The 20,676-nt window shown below is 40.3% G+C and overlaps 1 protein-coding gene across 4 annotated transcripts in view; it reads right to left on the reverse strand.

Moving 5' to 3' along the window:
• Positions 1-20,676, reverse strand: part of atm (ATM serine/threonine kinase) — a 164,430-nt gene that overhangs the window by 18,778 nt on the left and 124,976 nt on the right. For all 4 annotated transcript variants that reach the window (XM_048598373.1, XM_020533011.2, XM_048598372.1 and 1 more), the window contains 8 exons: positions 14,166-14,279; positions 12,747-12,896; positions 8,968-9,106; positions 8,234-8,316; positions 6,555-6,695; positions 4,668-4,784; positions 1,937-2,086; positions 622-787 (listed from right to left, as the gene is read on the reverse strand). In XM_048598373.1, the coding sequence (XP_048454330.1) occupies positions 622-787; positions 1,937-2,086; positions 4,668-4,784; positions 6,555-6,695; positions 8,234-8,316; positions 8,968-9,106; positions 12,747-12,896; positions 14,166-14,279 (1,060 nt within the window). The remainder of the gene's footprint in view (positions 1-621; positions 788-1,936; positions 2,087-4,667; positions 4,785-6,554; positions 6,696-8,233; positions 8,317-8,967; positions 9,107-12,746; positions 12,897-14,165; positions 14,280-20,676) is intronic.

Below are 20,676 nucleotides of genomic sequence, written 5' to 3' on the forward strand. Positions count from 1 at the left end.
GGCAGCATCAGCAGAGTAAGAAAGCTGACGTTTCGGGTCTGGACTCTTCTTCAGAAAGGGTCCAGACCCGAAATATCAGCTTTCCTGCTCCTCTGATGCTGCCTGGCCTGCTGTGTTCCTCCAGCTCCACACCTTGTTATCTCATACTCCAGCATCAGCAGTTCCTACTATCTCAGAGTGTAGTTTGAGGGAGGTTCCAGAGATGGGATAGAAGGTCATGAAGCAATTTAAAAGGGTGAGGGATTATAGACTTCAATGGGAATGGATTCCACAGGCACAGATTAGGTAGAATGGGTTTAAAGGCTTTACAACTTTGAGAACCTCTTTTACTACTTTTCACAATCTTCACACATGGACATTCCAACAGTAGGTACACACATTACAAGTCACTTGATTTTTCTCTCAGTTTAACTGAGGGGTATGGAAATCAGCTGCAACGCCCTGAGTGGCCCAACTATGTATGTATTCAAAGATGTTCAGAGTCAAGATCTCCATTATTTAGTATATTTATCAACTGGCATATTGAAAGAGACCTTGAGTATATATAATTTCATTTGTGTAACAATTAGGTAATATGAAGAGAAGTGGCATATCACAATGCAGGGATTAACTGTAACATACCTATTGAAGAAGTGGCTACACTTCGAGTGTATCTGAGCCGTTTTTCAAACCAAACAGCTGCGTCCAAGAACTTTTCCATGCAAAAATATCGGAAAACAGGCCGGAAATTCTCACAGACGTCCATGAAGACTTGATATTTACCTTCAAAGCTTAGTTTCTGTGCTTCCTGTAAAGGTATTTTAAATGTTATTGTGTAGCATTTGGGGATGAAATTCTAGTAGATGAAATTCCTTTGTATTCTCACTGTATTTGCAGGGTACATATGTTCTCATTCCTTAGCCACTCTCTAATTAGTCATTAGAGAAATACAAAAGTACTGCGATTTGACTAAGTTTTCTTTTCTCCTGTGGTAAATGATGTCATCTTCTTTTCATATTAATTACACACTTGTGGAACTTTAAATTCTCAGTCCTGGTTTCTTCTTCATGAGTTACCTGATGTCATGTATTAATCTGCACTTACAGTGTTCTGGCCTTCCGAAAACATTTCAGAGCTGTACTTGATGGGTTAGACTAGCTTATTTTCATCTTCTTGAGATCTTGCTGATGTTCAAGAAATGGGGGAATTTATTTCCAACAATACCATATGTTAAAGGTACATTTGGCTTGGCATCACATCTATAGTCACTTTAGTTTTATATTAAATGCTTAAACCTATTTAAGATGGACTTGTACCTAAATATAACACAAGCAATTACATAAAGCAGCAAGATAATACTGGGTCAGATTTCCCAAAGAGTGGCAATCTCACAGACATTCCACTCTGTCCTTTTTTTTAAATGATGGGTGAGTGCTCCGCTTTTCTGATAGAAGATTCTGGTCAGGGGATGAAGTGCAGGGAGGGATGGATTTGTCAGGTCCAGACTGGGCTATTGGTCTACAATGATGGAAGGGGTAGAGTCAGGTTTGGAGTGGGGAGGTGAATAGGTAGAGAGTGGGGTAAAGGGTATGTGTGTATATGGGGTTGGGTCCAGAGCCGGGGAAGGGGACGTTTGTCAGGTCTGGAAGTATAAGGGGCCTGAGGAAGGAGGCAAATGTGAGGTAAGTTAAATTGTTACTTAGGAGTTAGACTACATGTTTAATAGTCCCTCCAAATTCTCCGATTTTATTGGAAGCTTTTTGAGGGCATAGGAGAATTGTCCAGCAGAATTTTTAATTTCCCAAGCAATTCCTTTAGAGTCTGCTACGATAGACATTCCACAGGGTTCCCATTCATAACTCCTATCTATGCTAGAATAATGACTGTCTGGCCATTGGAAAATCCAGGCTTTTATTCCCAAGGGTTTTAACTTTTGAATCAATGTGTTGTGACTCACCGACATTCGTTTCCTGCAGTCTAGACTGCTCCAATCTTTGGGTCGATACCTTTTATGGGCTCCTTCACTGGGATTAACCAGATATTCCCCAATGGGTACAGTTCCTGTACACCACTCTAGAATGCCACTTCGTTGGGAAAGAGGAATGACCTGTTCAAGAATTAAGACAAAACATTCCAGTATAACAGTTACTGACACACTGCACATTTCCATATGATAACTCGCTGAGGGATTATCAGTGCAAAAATAAGAAAAAAATTTCAACTTCAATGCTGTAAGCATTTTCTTTTCATATCTAAACCTAGCAATATTATAATGCTTATTATAGGTAGCAACATTGAATTTAAAAGCTCTTTAGTAATTGTGGAGGTCATGTAAATTCAATACATTCCATCCTGTTTTAGTTGGTTTTCAGTGGAGATGGTTATCATGGGGCAGGTAGCTCCACTGCCACCTCTACAATCACAAATCCTTTACAATCACCAAACCAACAGTTCCATTTCTACTAGACAGCTGGATCTTCCTTTGTCCACAAGATGGAACAATTGTATCGGGTGAAATAGTTGATCAAGAATAAGTTCCAGAAAAGATGTGAAATGAAAGCCTTCTGGTCAGGGATTCCAATATTGCATCAAGAGGCTGGTATAGTATTTTTTCAGACTAGGTTCTTCTACGTTGCACACATTTTAACTTGTGGAAATTATCACGGAGAAGAATGAGCAATAAGACACAGACCTGCTTTTATCACACTGATCAGGATAATGGCAGTCTCAACAATCACTTGCATTTACACAGTGTCTTTAATGTTTTCTTATGCCTCAATCAATAAATTACAGTTCTAAGCACCACAATATAGGAATGATGTACGTACTGGCAAGAATGCAAAAGGGATTTCAGGAATGGTTCCAGAGATGAGAAATTTTAGACGGATAGATTAGAAAGGTTGGATTGTTCTCCTTCCTCTGGAGAGGAAGGCTAAGAGGGAAGTTTGATAGAAGTTTGTAAAATCATTAAGCGACTGCATTAGGTAGATAGGGAGAAACTGTTTATTCTTGCCACAGGATCAAGAATGAGACACAGATTTAAAGTCATTTGCAAAAGAAGCAAATGTTATGTGAGCAAAAAAAATCTTATTCACACCGTGGGTTTGGGTCTGGAATGTACTGCCTGGAACTGAAGAGGAGGCAGGTCAACTGAAGTATTCAAGAGAGGATTGATGATTATTTAAATAGAGACAATGTGCAAGCATATGGGGAAAGACAGGAGAATGGTACTGTCATAATGCTCATTAGAGAGCCACTGCAGACATGAGATGCAAAGTGTGCTCTTTCTGTGCCATAACACTTCTGTAATTCTGTGATTAAAAGGACAATAAAAAGCCTAGCCAAAATGGTGGGTTGAAGTGAGAATATTGAAGAGAGTAGGGAGCTGAAGAGCTGGAGTTATTTAGGGAAGAAATTAGTGTGAGATCCAGTTACCTGATGGCATTACTATGAACTAAGAGGCAAAATGAGAAGGAACAACTGCTCGAGAGGCCTAGATAGAAAAATTACAAAGAGAGGGTTGGAGACAAATAAATGTAAGGAAGATACTAAATTTATGGAATTACAGAAATGAAAACCAATTATAGATCATTGAGAAGGTGGTTAAGGAATGAAAGGCAATGAAGAAAAGAAACCACTATTAGAGATGCTCTGGCAGTGATTGGATAGGTAAGGGTGGACCCAATAAGGGTAATCCCATCTAGTTGGAAAGCAAAGGCATGCCTTCAGAGGCAAATTGTGTGGTTGACTGTGAAAAAGGCATTGCAATAGTTGGGAGGGGATCATGCATCACAGCCAGCCATAAAAGGGTCTAGACCCGAAACGTCTGCTTTCCTGCTCCTCTGATGCTGCTTGGCCTGCTGTGTTCATCCAGGTCTACACCTTGTTATCTCAGATTCGCCAGCACCGGCAGTTCCTACTACCTCAGTCATAAAAGATGCTGCTTGTGACATTTGTTGAAACTGTTTCAGGTGCCACAAAAGGGCAGCCATCTTATTAGATGGATTCAAGAACTGCAGAAGAGAGGAATTGAACAAAAGATGGAAAGGTTAACTGTTGACGACGTGATTTATTTTGAACAGGCTGGTAATTCGTGCAATTTTGAAAGAAGTGAGAGTGCACTAGAGTAAAGAGAATTGTTTACAGTAACAACCGCAAGATCAAGAAGGAAGGTTGAGCTGTGGAGCTTTTATTGACATGGAGGTGCCACTTGGCCTGGAGTGACAAAATTCAGAAGTCACATGACACCAGCTCGTAGTCCAACAGGTTTCTTTGAAAGCACCAAATTTTGGAGCACTGAGATAGTAGGAACTGCAGATGCTGGAGAATCTGAGATAACAAGATGTAGAGCTGGATGAACACAGCAGGCCAAGCAGCATCAGAGGAGCAGGAAGGCTGACGCTTCGGGCCTAGATCCTTCTTCAGAAAAGGCTATGGAACAGAACAAGAAATAAAAGCTCAGCAGGAGGGAAAGTGGTTTGACCTGATGGGCAAAGGATGGACATTAGAAGTGGAAGCAACAATAACTTGGAATTATATGCAGAAAATGTTTCAACGTTTTAATGAGAAATAAGAAAAAGAAAAGATGTTGAATCTTGGGAGAGATGTGGGAGAAATGACTGAAGTGTTTTCATCAATATTTATCATCTTATTTAATGTCCTTTGTAATGTGACTTATTGTAGTTTACCTTGTATGTGCGGATAGTCAGTTTCCTCTTTCTGGTATCTGCATTCTTTTGTAAAAGTGCATTACACATCTGAAAAACCTGTTGCATTACAGCATCCTGTCTCAGGTCATCTCGGCCCTAGAGAGAAAAGGGTACAAGTGACTTTGGCTGATAGTAAGTTATATCTCGTCAACTGATAGAACATGTTACTCTTATATCCCATGACATTATTTATAGAGATGCAATAGAAAAAGGATGCCAAGACGAAAAAAAGGTATTACAAAAAACAACCAAAGACTTGTTCAAAGAGGTGGATCTTATAGAGATCTTAAAAAGAGAGGGAGCTGGAGGGTTTTAGGGAGAGAATTCTAGACATGAAGAGGAGGCAATGTTTTTTGGTGAGAGACTTGGGCACCAAGGTGCAATAGGTCAGAAAAAAATAGAAGCTCAGAATATTAGGAATGGACAGCTCAGTGGAGTGGTATGGCTGGAGAATGTTAGAGAATGGGAAATGTAAGGCTAATACTAATTAAAATTCAGTATCAATTCATGAATCAAACTGGAACAACCGGAACAGTGCTAAAACCAACATTGGGAGTTCTAGAGGAAAAGAAAACATAGGCAGGGTTCCTTTAAGAACCATCAGTCTAGATTACTAGTAACATTCATATCACAAGGAGATACCAAATGCTGCCAGCCAATGACAGGCCATTACTACTTTGGACATGGAAATTGTTGCTAGAGGCCAAAGGTCCTTAAGGAGTTTAAATGGGGGCAGCTCCCCAAGTTTGTCCACAAAGCTCCCTGCCCAGAACTTAATTGATAAGTTGGGAAGAGGCATGAATATTGGAAATGCCAATCCAAACTGAATATTTGCCCTTCCCATCACTTTTAGGGACAGAAAAATTCCACCCACGCTCTCTCATTCATCTCGTCCCTCACAAGGAAATGGTCTCATCCCCTTCAACATGTTGCTAAAACACATTTTTGTTCAAAATCGTTTTGTAGTCTACTCTCCATGGAATAGCGCCTACCTTGATAATTTACTTTCATACTTTGTATCACTTTGGGACTTGTGTTCTGCATTTTAACTAAAGAAATCCCTTCAGTTGGTAAAGAATCAGTCTGCATCAAAACTTTCTGAACAGGGATTGCTGTAACAAGCAGCACTTAAATGGAAGACTGCAGTTTGCATCCAGAACAGATGGATGCAACTTCATGGAAGTCTTTCAGGGAAAGTAATCTTCTGTTCCATCATATCCGACCTGTCTGTGACCTAAGACTTATCACCCCGTCAAGAGAACACTTTGACATGGGCAGTAAGTGCTTTCTTTGTTAGTGATGCCACATACCTTGAACGAATTTTTAAAAAGTGACCTTGCTATAATCTTCAGTTCTGATATTGATAGAAACATCGCAAGAATGCATGTCTGCAGCCAAGAAGCCACAAATGCTGGGAATGTAGACGTCCTGTCAAAATTAATTGCTGAATCTCATCAGAGTTTTAATATACTGCTTCCAGTAAAGCAGCAGGTCAGGATGAGAAGTAGCTGGCTGCAGGGTGGGAAAGTCTTCAGAAGGAGGATGCAACTGTTTCCGAAGCCTCAGGAAGCTAGGCTGTAGCAGTTAATGTAAATGGATCTCAAATGAAGCAGTGGCCTGCCTCTCTAAAGAAATTACTCAGTCAATCCCAAACTGGTCATAGTTAAATTGGAAGTAGGTGCACTCATAGTGATTTGTGGGCAGTTTTCACATACACCAGTTTAATCCACTCCTTACACTTCCATCTATCATGGGGGAGCTTCCCTACATCTATTGTTCACATCATTTTAGTTTTGTATATTGGAGTCTTCCGACAGTTGTAAATCAGACAAAGAGGACCTCTTATCTACCTCCATTATAATTTACCTTGACAAGCTGCCTTCTCTCTTTCCCATCTGACCCTACACAATCGATAATTTTGGGAAGATTCACTCCACCTGCTAAGCGAAACTGAGACCTGAATGATTTCACAGTAATCATATTTTCATATTTTCCAGATGGATCAACCTGAAATACACAAGACAGTTCAAGTAATTTTTAAACTTACCGCTGAAAATTCACACAAATACATTAAAATTGGCTTGTGTGCAAAAAAGCATGTTGTGATTTTCCCACAAAATACCTGCATCTCCTCACTTTGTTTTAAGATCCATGTGGCCACATTGGAAAAGGTTATTAAGACTGCTTGAAAATAAAATAAACCTGTAATCACCGTGATTCCTCTACAAAGCAACAAAATATTCATAATAAACATAATTTACCAAAGGAACTCTAGCAGACAATTTTAAAAATGCACTGATGCATTATCAGATTGACGGAGAAACAGCTACTGAAACCTGAACCCAAATAAACAGCTCAAAGTGACAAATTGTTCGAAAATTCAAACACTCGCCCATGTGATCAGGAAGGAGTCAGTGGGTACTTGTAACTGAAATACCTCAGTGAACAGTTTTCTGCAGCCATAACGATGCTGCTAAGTCAAGGAAAACTCATCTAATGCAGTCAAGGTTCCTTTACTTAACTGCAAAATATTTAAATAGACAATATGTAGAAATAGACAATATATATACACACACATTTTAGGAGAAGGCCTCACAGTCTCATTGTTTATTTCTTAAAATTATAGGTCTAATATAGTAAGTAAAATAAGAGGTCAACTTGAAAGGTACGGTGATGCATCATGATGGAATGCAAGTTAAAACACTACAAATGCTGGGGAGTGAGCATGCACCCATATTTTCTCGCATGGTGAAATGCCTGCCTTAAATTTTTTGGGAGGTGCTAAACAAAGATCACCGGTGCATCCTTGAAGAAGTTTGAGTGTGAAAAATTAATGCAAGAAAAATAAAATTATTACTCTCGTTAGGCTTGCACACCTCTCAAATTAAAATTGGCAGATAATTACTACAGCTGTTAATCTACTGGAGTAAAATGCATGAAAAAAATGAAGACAAGATTGTGACAGAGATAGAAGTCTTTTAAAAAGTTTGCTGACACACTCACTAAGTGACTATTTGAACTGGTATTCCTTTCCCAAATACAGACCTAATTGCTCGACCCAGGTTCAATCCAACTTAGATTTGAATGTCAAAGCTCAGTACAGATATCAAGCCAATGTAACAAGCCAGTTACAGTTACAAGTATTGACAAAATAAAGGAATGGAGGCAGGAAAAAACAAATCTGCACTCCTAATTAGACAGTCAAGGCCATTGCAAAACCAAACAACAGTAGCTACTGATTTAATATAACAACTTGAAACCTTAAAATAAATGTTAGTTCTAATAAATTACTGTGATGTTGCGAGAAGCACTCAAATGGACTGCAGCTCTGTAAGTTATGGGGCAGGATTAAAGTTCTCCCTAATTTTGTTTGTGGTGTGGGTACTTCATTTCTGTATCATCCCTTTGAACCTGTTCATGTGCTTGTGCAGATATTGTCATTTAAAGCAGCCCACTTGTGTGAGGCTGGTTTCGGACTTTGAGTTGGTTGTGCAGCAGAGAGCATCGACCAGAATCATCCCTAAGTAGACATATCTCTAGCTTACCTTGAGTTCCATGGTGGGAATAACAACTTCATCAAGATCTTTTAATTTTGTGATAGGTTGTGTGGAAGGGATTTCAATAGCTTCTGAAATTGGAGAGGACAAAAATAAACCAAAAAAGGCACGGTTATACTGAAGTGATTCATCATCTGAAAGTCAATAGTTCAGGAGCAATAGGAGTATAGGAAAGCAGGTAACACAGAAAGCATTATACCAATCTTTTCAAAGGCCACCAATAATTTACTGAACTGCAAAGTGAAGCCTTAAGTTTCTTTTTACTACTTTCTACTAGTCTGAGTGACTATACCATGTATCAGAATGTTTCAGGGAGGTGAAGACGTCTAAGCCTCCTTTGTACTTTCAAACTCCCTTCATGCTTTGACAAATATTAGAACACAATAAATTTGGAATATTATTACAAATGTCCTTTTCCAATTAACAGCTCCTAATGGGATTACACATTCTTTCTTGTAGTATTAAGATCAGAAGAGCTTATCCATCTTTTGTACAGACGTATCACTCACTCAGGAGAGAGAGAGAATAAAAGACAAGCATAAAAAGCCTGAAGATGAAAATAAGACAAAACCACATTGAGAACCCGACAATCTTATGGATATCCATAAAATCAGTAATGCCTGCCCTTTTTTCTGGTGTTGGCTTTTATTTATCCTTGCTTGTCAAGTTTGAAACAAGGGTTTTTTCAAAAATGTATCACTTTTTCCTCATTGAATACTTACTTCTTTCCATCTTCCAATTACTGGCATCCATGTTTGCAAGAGTGATTAAGGCATCACATAATTTCTCGACGTGCTTCACCATTTTAGCTTTAGATTTTCGTACTGTATTTATTATCCTGCTAGCAGCATCCATTCTTTCCTAAAGCAACATTGTAATGAAGTATATTTGAATATAGGTTTAAAAATAATCTGACATATAGACTAGTGGCACAGACCTCAAAGCATTTGAGATCAATTAGGTATAATTACTTCAACAGTAATTCTTTAAATATACAATTTCTAGTTATTCTTTCACCAGGTTATAATAGAATCAAAACTTCATACTCTTTAGGATTCATATTTCATAACAATATTCTAATCGCTCCTTCCTTGATTGATGTGTTGGCATTCACATGGAATTAAGCCTCTAGAATATCTGGAAGGTGTGCTGTAGACTGTTGTCATAGAATCATACAGCACGGAAACAGACCCTTCAGTCCAACTTGTCTGTGTCGGCCAGACATTCCAATCTGACCCAGGCCCATTTTCCAGCATTTGGCCCATATTTGTCTCCCCAACCAGATGCCTTTTAAATGTTGTAATTGTATCAGCCTCCATCACTTCCTCTAGCAGCTCATACCATACATTCGCCACCCTCTACATGAAGTTGTTACCACTCAGGTCCTTTTTAAATCTTTCCCCTCTCACCTTAAAACTATGCCCTCTATTTTCAGACTTCGCTACCTTGGGAAAAAGACCTTGGCTATTCATCCTATCCATGGCCATCATGATTTTATAAACTACTACGAGGTCACCCCTCAGCCTCCCATGCACCATGGAAAAAAGCCCCAGCCTATTGAGCCTCTCCTTATAACTCAAATCCTCGAGTCCTGGCAACATCCTGGTAAATCTTTTCTGCATATTCTCAAATTTAACAATATCTTTCCTATAGAAGGGCAACCAGAATTGTACGCATTATTCTAAAAGTGGCTTTGCCAATATCCTGTACATGACATCCCAATTCCTACACTCAATGTTCTGACCAATAAAACAGCAACTTCCTTCACAGAATCAACATAGTATGAATAGCCAGAATCAACACTAACATAGACTTTTAAGTCACTTGACAGCTGTTCTAAAGCTTTTAATTTGAATCTAATAAATTCTAATTTTTAGCAAAGGATAACTTGCAAATGACAGGTTGCATCAAATGACTGCTACACTTCTTTTTTTAATCACAATTGACTAGTTTCACCATCTCATTCACTCTTTCCATCAAACCCTTATAGGAACAACTTTTCTGGCCAGGGTAGTATTGTTGGCTCACATCATCCAACTGCTCAGTTGCTGCTAACTGCTGGTAGTTGGATGTGTATCAGTGCGCTAGTCTTCTGTGCTTTGGCCTGCACCAGGGATCAGCCAACAAATAAAACCTATCAACAGACCCACGCACTAAACTGATCAATCAAAATTTTCTGAACAGACAAAAATTATGCTTTACTATCATTATAAATTCCCCACCAATGAAATAACAGTCTCCTTGCAAATATGAAAGAGACTTCAAACTTGAGAACTCATAATCATACTCCAGACACTTCAAACTAAGCACTTGTTTGCCCAATAAAGGGGGGTATCTCATAGAGATTTATAAAATTCTAACAGGACTGGACACGGTAGATGCAGGGAGGATGTTACTGATGGTGGGAGTGTCCAGAACCAGGGTTCACAGTCTGAGGATTCAGGGTAGACAATTTAGGATTTATTTCTGTATGTAGACAATTTATTCCACTGCGTTGGAATACATCTTTCTCACTCAAGTCCAGGTAAATAAGACACAGACAGACAGAAGTTAAATATGCAAGGCTTCTGCTGGATTCAACCTGCTAATACGGTACAACCTATCAGTACAGATCTTCAGAGTCAGAGTCCTGAGATCAAACCCTGCAACAAGACTCGAGCAGGGTGATCTAAGATGTCACTTCAGTGTAATACTGAGATAGTTCTGCATTCTTTCAAGTATAAGTTGTCAGAGAAAACAATAAACTCAAATGAGTAATACTATTCAAAGAAAAATGGGGAAATTCATCCTAATAACCAGGCCCATACCAAACAATATCACCAAAACAGATCAACTAGTAATTTCTTCTATTTGTAGGAAAATGTTTCACAAAACGTGGCTGCGTTGATTTATAGAAGACTAACTACATTTGAAAAGCAACTCATGACATGAAACACACATCTCGAATAAAACTATGGAGAAACACAGAAACATAGAAGATAGGAGCAGGAGGCGGCCATTCGGCCCTTCGACCTACTCTGCCATTCTTCACAATCATGGCTGATCGTCCAACTCAATAGCCTAATCCTGCTTTCTCCCCAAAACCTTTGATCCCTTTCACCCCAAGTGCTATATCTAGTCATCTCTTGAATACATCCAATGTTTTGGCATCAACTACTTCCTGTGGTAATGAATTCTACAGGCTCACCACTCTTTGGGTGAAGAAATGTCTCCTCATCTCTGTCCTAAATTGTCTACCCTTAATCCTCAGACTGTGAACCCTGGTTCTGGACACATCCACCATCGGAAACATTCTCCCTGCATCTACCCTGTCCAGTCATATTAGAATTTTATAAATCTCTATGAGATCCCCCCTCATTTGTCTGAACTCCAGTGGAAACAATCCTAACCTAGTTAATCTCTCCTCATACGTCAGTCCTGCTATCCCCGGAATCAGCCTGGTAAACCTTCGCTGCACTCCCTCGAGAGCAAGAGCATCCTTCCTCAGAAAAGGAGGTCAAAACTGCACACAATATTTCAGGTGTGGTCTCACCAAGGCCCTGTGCAACTACAACAACACATCACTGCTTCTGTACTCAAAACCTCTCGCAATGAAGGCCAACATACCATTTGCCTTCTTTGCCGCCTGCTGTACCTGCATATTTACTTTCAGTGACTGGTGCACAAGGACATACAGGTCCCACTGCATACTGCCCTCTTCCATTTGCAGCCAGCCATTCTGGTAGTAATCTGCCTTATTGTTTTTGCTTCCAAGTGAATAACCCCACATCTATACAAATTATACTGTATCTGCCATTGATTTGCCCACTCACCCAACCTGTTGAGATCATGCTGAAGGATCTCTGTATCGTTGTCACAGTTCACCATCCCACCTAACCTGGTATCATCTGCAAACTTGGAGATGTTACATTGTGTTCCCTCATCCAAATCATTAATATAAATTGTGAACAGCTGGGGTCCCAGCACTGATCCCTGTGGCACCCAACTAGTTACTCCCTGCCAATTTGAAGAGGACCCATTAATTCCTGCTCTTGGTTTCCTCTCTGCCTGGCAGTTTCCTATCTATTTCAATATACTTGCCCCGATTCCATGCACTTTAATCTTGGAGATCAAATTATTTTTTGTTCGACTTTCATGTCTTGCCCAGTCAACACCATTTGTTTATAACAAAGACAGAAATTGCTAGAAAAACTCAGCAAGTCTGGCAGCATTTGTTGAGAGAAAGCAGAGTTAATTTTTCAGGACCCTTCTTCAAAACAGAGCAGTTCTTTGGTTTACTTTTTTGTCCATTTATTTTATACAGCCCAGCAAGGTTACTTGGGGCACAGCAGGAAGCCTAGCTCCCTGTAACAGGTCTGCCTCTCCAAATTTTGAATGAAACAGCTGGTCGATCAGTAGTGGGATAGTGTACTACAGATTTGCCCAACACAACTAACAGGTTCAGAGTCTGCTATGAAGAGTTAATTTAATTCTGATCATTTATCATGTTTTACCAACAAACCTGATCCAGATGGGACACCTCTTTTCTTGTAGGTCTTCCTCTCTTTAGCACTTCAGGTTTCCCAAGAATGTCATCCTTGTTTGCATTGGATAAGGCCAAGATAATAAATAGTGTGTGATGAGGGTGATCCAATGAAGTTCTTTCAATTAGCTGCAATATTAATAGAAGGAAAAGAATGAACATATGCTGTCAAATTATGAACTGGAAAATCACAAAAGAACCGAGACCAGAATTTTACAAGAGGATCCTGCTGCTGGGGCCAAATATAGGTCCCTCAACAACCACAGTAACCAATGGAGGTGGCCTCCACTGAGGCTGCGAGGGGAAGGAGAGGATACATTAATACTGTAAGAAATTGGGGTGTCAATAAATGATATTTTACAGAATAAGTATGGAAATATTAAATAAAAATTAATATGCAAGTGTGTAGAAATGACTAGAGGAGGCCCTTAACCTGATATAAACTAAAAAGGTGACCTTGAGCAGTAGGTGGGAGAAGACAGTCCTGACATCTTGGGTACCTGTGTGGTATTCATTGTTTAGAAAGGATCAAATGAATAATCGACAGTGAAAAATAACACCCCTAGAAATAAAGTACACCAATGTATCAGTACTATGGCTGTAAGAGGTGAATTTTGTCTTGGTTTTCTTTAATGAAGAAACATTGAGACAGAGGTACCAAGCGGGCTACTGAAAGGCAATTAAGTAAACAGCTTGTGAAGCCTTGGATTTTTTTGGCACAATAAAAGCTGAATGGGTGGGGTCAAATTTCCAGAGAATCAGGATTTTTAGTTTTAACTTCTGCAGTTGCTGGGATCTTGAAGCTGGATGTGGAATCTCTTATTCCTCTCTCTGTATAGCTAAAAGCTGGGGTTCTCTTCCTACTGCTGGAACTGCATGTGATAAATCTATTTTACTGAATTTGCCTTGCCAAGGGTATGTTTATGGGATGTTATGATATTGGACTAGTTAATTAGTGGTAGCTTATATACATAATATTATATTGTTAAGCATTTAGATAGTTACAGTTAAGTCAGTTCTTTTTCTTTTATTTTGTCTGTATTTTGACTGTTGCGTAAAAATGAAGTATGTTTTGCTGAAAGTTGAGTAGTTTGACCAATTGAATTGCATCTGGAATGTAACACTTAACACTTATCTTTAAAATAAGAAAAAGTTATGTCTAGGCCATCTTCTAAATACATTTTGAGGGAGTTTGGTCTGATCCATAACACCAAGTCCTCAATGGAGGACAGTCGTGGTCTGGTGGCAGTGTTTGTCAAAGATCTAACCATTCAGGATTCTGTTAAAAATGTATCCATTTGGTGGACAGAATAATCCTCAGAAAAAATATCCAGAGGTCCCAAAAACATTTTTCTAGGCCCTAATTGCAATATGTTATGGTCATTCAAAACAGAATACCTTGTTTAACACTTCATGAAACCTTTGCCCTCCTGGCATCTTTGTTCCCATTCGAGCAGCCAGCTGGTACATTAAAGGTAAAAACTTGTAAGATGGAATCTTTTCTGCACCTTCCTGTCAACAAAATGTCAACAAAGTTAAGAATGTTTTTAGCCTTTCTTGTACAAAGTACCCAAGTTTAGCCTCAAATAATGTTACTTTAGATTTCAGTTTGTAATTTGCTTACTTTCTTAAAACAACTTGTAGGGAGGGGGTGCAGGAGCCAAAACATTTTTTCTCGGATTTGACATGAGACTTTCTTGAGGTCTATTTTTTGATTGTCAAAGGCTACGAATTCATTCTCAGCAACTCCTTTATTTGGTTATGCAGTCACATCATGACATTACTTTCTAGATTTGTGCTGAACTATTTTTAAGGGTTTTCTGCTTTTGTAAGGTAAGGTAGCACAAATACCAAAGACTGTGTTGTAAATAAATCTCCCAAACTCTTGCCAAAATGAAAATTCTAAACATTTGTTATAAGGTAATTTATTGGGAATGAATTTCATATGAATAACCCTTTTAATATTGAATTGTAAGCAATAGCACTTTCAAGCAACTTTTATTTTCATTTTGCCAATTTCAAATTTTCTTTCCCCTTAATACATCTGTTTAAAGTGAGTGATGATAAACATCAGGATACCGACTTCCCAAGGTTTTACTGTGTAGTAAACAGAATACACAAAAATTAATTCTTAAATACCGAGCTAACCATCAGATAACAAGAGGTTAAAAATATGAAACTTCACATCTCGTGTATATTCACTCATGAAAGCTGATCACTTGGGTATCAGTTCCCAGTATATGGGGCTGAGTTTTTTAATAGGCAGTTAAAATATGGTAGCGAGTGAGTTTCATGATGTTCAGTCACTCGTGGTCCTGCACAAACTTTCTCATGCAATCTTCCGCTTGTTACTTCAAGAATTATGCAACCGAGCTGTTGGGCAAAATTCTCAGGGAATTTTGGTTGGAGAGGAGGTTGTGCTTGCCACTGGAGAATTCTTCCAGGTTACACACCTCTGACGCCATGTTTAAATTCCAGCTATACACTATTTTAGAAGCTGCAAGCCAGGAACTACTGTTCAAACTATGATGTACAACCTTGATGATGTTACAAAGAAAAGGATAGCTGGCTCTCACTTCCAGGAAAGGGATCTGGAGATGCTAAGGGATGGAGTGGCGGAGAAAAGACCAGTCCACTGGTCACCAAAGGAGATCATGCCAACAGCCCCAGTGGCCTGGTGTTGGATAGCAGCTTGGGGCAGTGCTGTATCCTGCATCAAAAAGGACATCTAGCAATGCTGCCTGGTAGTTAATGATCTCCTGCACTCCGTCACGCAAGTACTGCCATTTTTCTCTACTACTCCACACGTGCAGGCCCAGGAATCTGCCACTGTACACACATCTCACCAAGGCTCATAGCCTACAACACTCAGTATTCATGCATCATATCCACTCAATGGCTCCCCATCCACCTCATCCTCCCAAATTGCTAACACTTCCTGTCCTCTGTGTTTCCTCTGAACTCATTGGGGACACCTCACTACCTCTCCTCATGCATGACCATCAACTGCTCTTGCATCTGCTTCTATACTCAAGCTATCCCCTTATCTCACTGCAGGCAAAAGTGACCTACAATCAGACCAAGAGATCCAAGAGTAGTGGTGCGGTGGCAGTCATCACCCATCTCTTCTTTTATGCAGGTACTAGCAACACCCAGTGAACCTCCACATAAGGCCAGCATAGGAGAACCTCAGCTACTCTTCCAGTTCAGAGAAGGAAACCAGTGAACCTTCAGAGAAAGCACTAGTAAGGTGCTCCTTACTGCTCTTCCAGGAGCTCAGAGATTTTCACCTCAGTGCGTACTCTTTCTAAAGTAGATTTGGGCACACAGTCTGGTGAGCAAATCACTGACAGGGACCTGAAGAAACACCCCAGGTCTCTGACACTCAAGAGAACTGTCAAAGACCAGGCAACTGCTCAATTCCAGACAGAAGATATCGTTGGCCAGTAATGTCTTAGTCAATCAACAGGAACATCAGGAAGCTTTGCTAGAAGCATGCAGTAAATTGAAACAAAGGATAGATGAGTCAACCAATGTTTTCTGTACAATGCTGACTCTGCCATGTGTGTACCCAACTATCTCCATAGATGGGTTCATGGCCATTGTGGATGCCCAGGAGCAGCAGAATATTCAGTGCTGCCTGATATGCACAGGGGCTTACACTCCATTGTTTTAACCATGGCTTCTCAGCATCCATGGGAATTGGTGGTGGGGGGTGGGGCAAGGGAAATTCATCTAATTGCATGTGCCATTTCTATCAGCAGGCACCCCATTGGGAGAGACAATGACAGATAGGCATCCTTGAAGCTGCTCCTTGGAATTCTCTAGAGATGCTTGACACGTCCACCTGCCTGTAATCCCTGCCTGGAATAAGCCATTTGCTTCAAAGGTAAAGCTAGACAGGCTAGGCCTGTACCAACTGGAGTTTAGAAGAGTCAGAGGTGACTTAAATGAAACATAAAAGATCCTTGGGGGAACTTGATCAAGTAGATGTGGAGAGGAGGTTTCTTCTTGTGGGACAGAACAAAGGGTCACAGTTTGAAAAAAAGGGGTCAAGCATTTAATGCACAGAAAAGGAAACATCTCAGCAGGTTAAGTGTCTTTGAAATTCCCTTCCTTTAAAGGTAAGATGCAGAATCGTGAAATATTCTTAAAGCAGAGGTAGACAATTTCTTGATTACCAAAGGGATGAATGATTATCAGGGATAGGCAGGAATGCAGAGATGAGGTTAAAATCAGATCAACTGTCATCTTAGTGAACGGCGCAGCAGGCTCAAAAGTGGCCTACTGTTGTTCCTTATTTGTATGTTTGTATTCCAAAGTCTTCAGGATTGCGTACCTGAATCTGGCTGGATAATCTCAGCAGGCTGGGCCCTTGAGGCCCAAAGATACCAGGGGACAACTGTCAAATTCTTCCAATTCAATAGGGCTAACCACTTAACAGATTCCTTTCACCCCAGCTACGGAAGTCAGGACTACACTTAGATGAAGTGGAGGCAGAAAAAGAAGAAAATGTACTGACTGGGCATTGGTACCACGGGTGAAACAGCACTTTAAATAATTTCTCACTTCTGTAATATATATTTACACTTGCGCTTTTGAAATATCTGTAGTACAATTTTTCAGACATCGCAAGGATGAAAGAAGTTATAATCGTCAAGTATTGTTCATCGCTCACGGAGCTGCAGATAACCTTAAATGGTGAGTGCAGCCAAGTTATTGCTCTTGAATGTGGACAATACCATGGACAATAGAAGCTCTATACAATGTGTGGGAAATGTACGAGGGCTTGGCTTGCATATGTCATTGCGTTTTTACATCCATTTTGAGTGAGAGTACAGCATCAGTGATGATTTCACACATCTCTGGAGGGACACCTTCTTTCCATGTATCAGCTTTACAAGGAAGAGAATTACCATTCAAGTCCTGGAGGTGTACAATGTGTAGGTCACATGTCCGCTCTCTGATATTACTAAAAGAGTTTTCCTTCTTACAGGTTCAATGTTACCCTAAAGGGTACTGAAGAATTTCAAGGCAACTTAGCAGCTTGCTGCACTCTGAAACATTGAAGATTTAACGATGATGCAAGGGTCAAAACAGGATTCCTTAGAATTCTTCTCAATCTGCTGGTTATCATGAGGGGCTTCGCTACACTACACTCTGATATCACATACTGAGGAATGCCTTAGAAACTATCTAAACTTAGTTCCACGTGAAAATAGTGCACTGTCCCAATGCTGCTTTTTCCCTAATGGTCATGTAGGACCTGTTAGGTGTAGACACTCTAAAGCAACACTAAAGATCAAGGACTGTAAAAACAATGAGGTTCTCATGTATTTTGTACTAAGTAAGGATTGCTTGCCAAATTGTTTAATTGTTTTAAATTAGCCAAAATCCAAACAATCATTCCCACTAATTTCTTCTATGTGAATCTCCGAAGTCCATGCGTGATAACAACTTCTGACACCGGAAGTTAGTGCTGCGAATGGAATCAGCACACTGCTCACCGTGCTTGGACACTTGAGTGGCTGTGCACCACCTTAGAGGGAGCATTGGTCCAAACTCAGCTCATTTATCCTGGTGGCAGTTTGCAATTTGGTTCTGTCTGGCTTCTCATGCTCTGCAATGCCTTCTTGGATGGTTCTCCTGGTCAACATCCAGATCCTTTAATCACCTTCATCCTTGGAGGATTGCTGACAATCTCGCATTTCCTTTGCGTCCAGGAGATTCCCCGTTTTTTGACTCATGTTGTGAAAGGCACAGTATGCCACAATGATGTAACACACACTTCCTAGCTATACCGAAAGGCCCTGTCAGAGTGGTCCAGGCATCAAAATCTCATCTTAAGGAGCCTCGTGGTCTGTTCCATCATGCCCTGGTAGAAGTGTGAGCAGCATCTTACGCTAATTCTGCATCAGTGAGAAAGCTTCGTATAAGATGCCAGCAACCATGTCTGGAGATCCCTCGTCTCCCAGCTGCCATCCCTGTATGGTCTGAGGACCTTGAGAGTTTGCTAGTCATGGCAGCTCCAAAGATATCTGCTGCAGACCTCTAGATTCTAACATTAATGGTCACATGTAATTTGAACATCAATGGAGTGGAAGCTTTTTCCATTGACAAACCCTGCAGGTTGGTGATAAGGTGCTCATAAAACAAAATTTATGTAGTCTATAGTGCCCTGTACTTGGGGAAAGTCAGCGATGGTAGGAAGTCCAGTGCCCAAATGTTGCTTGACTCTCATTGTCATAGGGAAAAGATGTGAAGAGCTGTGCTCTTAAGAAAATGACATCAGTGGCATACTGTTGCATCTATGGACTGAGGATTGGAAGAAGCTGCACAAGTTGCCAGTTGCTCCTGAAATTAACCACGATCATAAAAATCCAGGGCAGCTGTGAACATAACTGCACTGGAATGGGATTGACACCCAGTCCTTCTGAATACATCCTTCAGGACTGTAAAGTTTAGTGATGGAGTGGGACATCCTTGATCAGCACTTGCACTGTCTTTCAGACAACTGAAGAAAATGATAGTGAAGCCTTTGAAGCAGGGTCTAATCATACTCCTCTATCCACTTGGTGGATCTTCACCAACTGCTATTCCCTCAGGAGGAGGTGCATCAGCTGCTAGAGGTTACTGTTCTTGCTGACAAAGCTCTAATATCTCCTTATAACATTGTCTTTGGAGTTGCTGCAAGGCCACAGTGACTTTAGGATGGATTTTCCTTGTGGGTTCCGTAAGCAGATAATCTGTATGGAAAATAATTTTATTAAAGGAACTGCTGAGCTCCTACACCCATAATGTTAAAGTCCAGTGTCATGCCTTCACATTGTGTGGCATGGAGGTTGTCCAAGGAGGTCATTTTCATGCTTCCGTAAAGAACTCTTGAGGTTATGTGAGTACATCTAATGGTATGTGGCACAACCAAAGTTTTCATGTTATAATGGGAGTACAATGCTTTCAGTAAGTCACCATGATAGACTCCACCGCCAAAAGTAAGTCCCCCTTCCACATCACAGGTCATGTCCTTACATACTTTAATTTTAATTTGAGAATCTGGCTGCTACGAGGCAAGATGTAGAAGATAACACTGTAGAATGTGGGGGCGAAATGGGAATCTCAGATTATACTTCTAAACTCCTTGTTCACATGTTACATGTTTATCTGACATGACAAGGAGGCAATTAGTATACACAATATAATGCTCATGATTCTTTGAGGCTGTAACTTTTAATATGCATTCTGAGTCAGTAACTGATCTACCGCTGAAGTGAAAATCAAAGGTTTTAAGGTAGGGGGGGCAATTGCCTAGTGGTATCATCGTTGGACTGTTAATCCAGAGACCCAGGTAAGGTTCTGGGGACTTGGTTCGAATCCCGCCACATCAGATGATAGAATTTGAATGCAATAAATATCTGGAATTAAGAGTCTAATGATGACCATGAATCAATTGCTAATTGTCAGAAAAACCCATCTGGTTTACTAATGTCCTTCAGAGAAAGGAACTGCCTTCCTTACCTGGTCTGGCCTACATGTGGCTCCAGACCCATAGCAATGTGGTTGACTCGTAACTGCCCTCTGGGCAATTAGGATGGGCAATAAATGCTGGCCTAGCCAGAAACACCCTCATCCCGTGATTGAATCAAAAAAAAACAAAGACAGAAAGCTGGCATTACTTAATCAATAGAGGCATAATTATTGCAAATGCCCTCAAAAGGGTCTCAAAATCCAAAGATTTTACTCCAACTTGGAGAAAAACAGCTGTACTGTCGTCCAGCCACTTTGCCTGTGGTGGCAGCCATTTTGTGAAGTTATTATACATTTGACAAATCCAACATATCAAGGTTTCACAGTGTGGTGCTGGAGGAACACAGCAGGCCAGGCAGCATCAGAGGAGCAGGAAAGTTGACGT

The sequence above is a fragment of the Rhincodon typus genome, chromosome 6 (genome assembly GCF_021869965.1).
Source record: "Rhincodon typus isolate 14 chromosome 6, sRhiTyp1.1, whole genome shotgun sequence".
NCBI lineage: Eukaryota > Metazoa > Chordata > Chondrichthyes > Orectolobiformes > Rhincodontidae > Rhincodon > Rhincodon typus.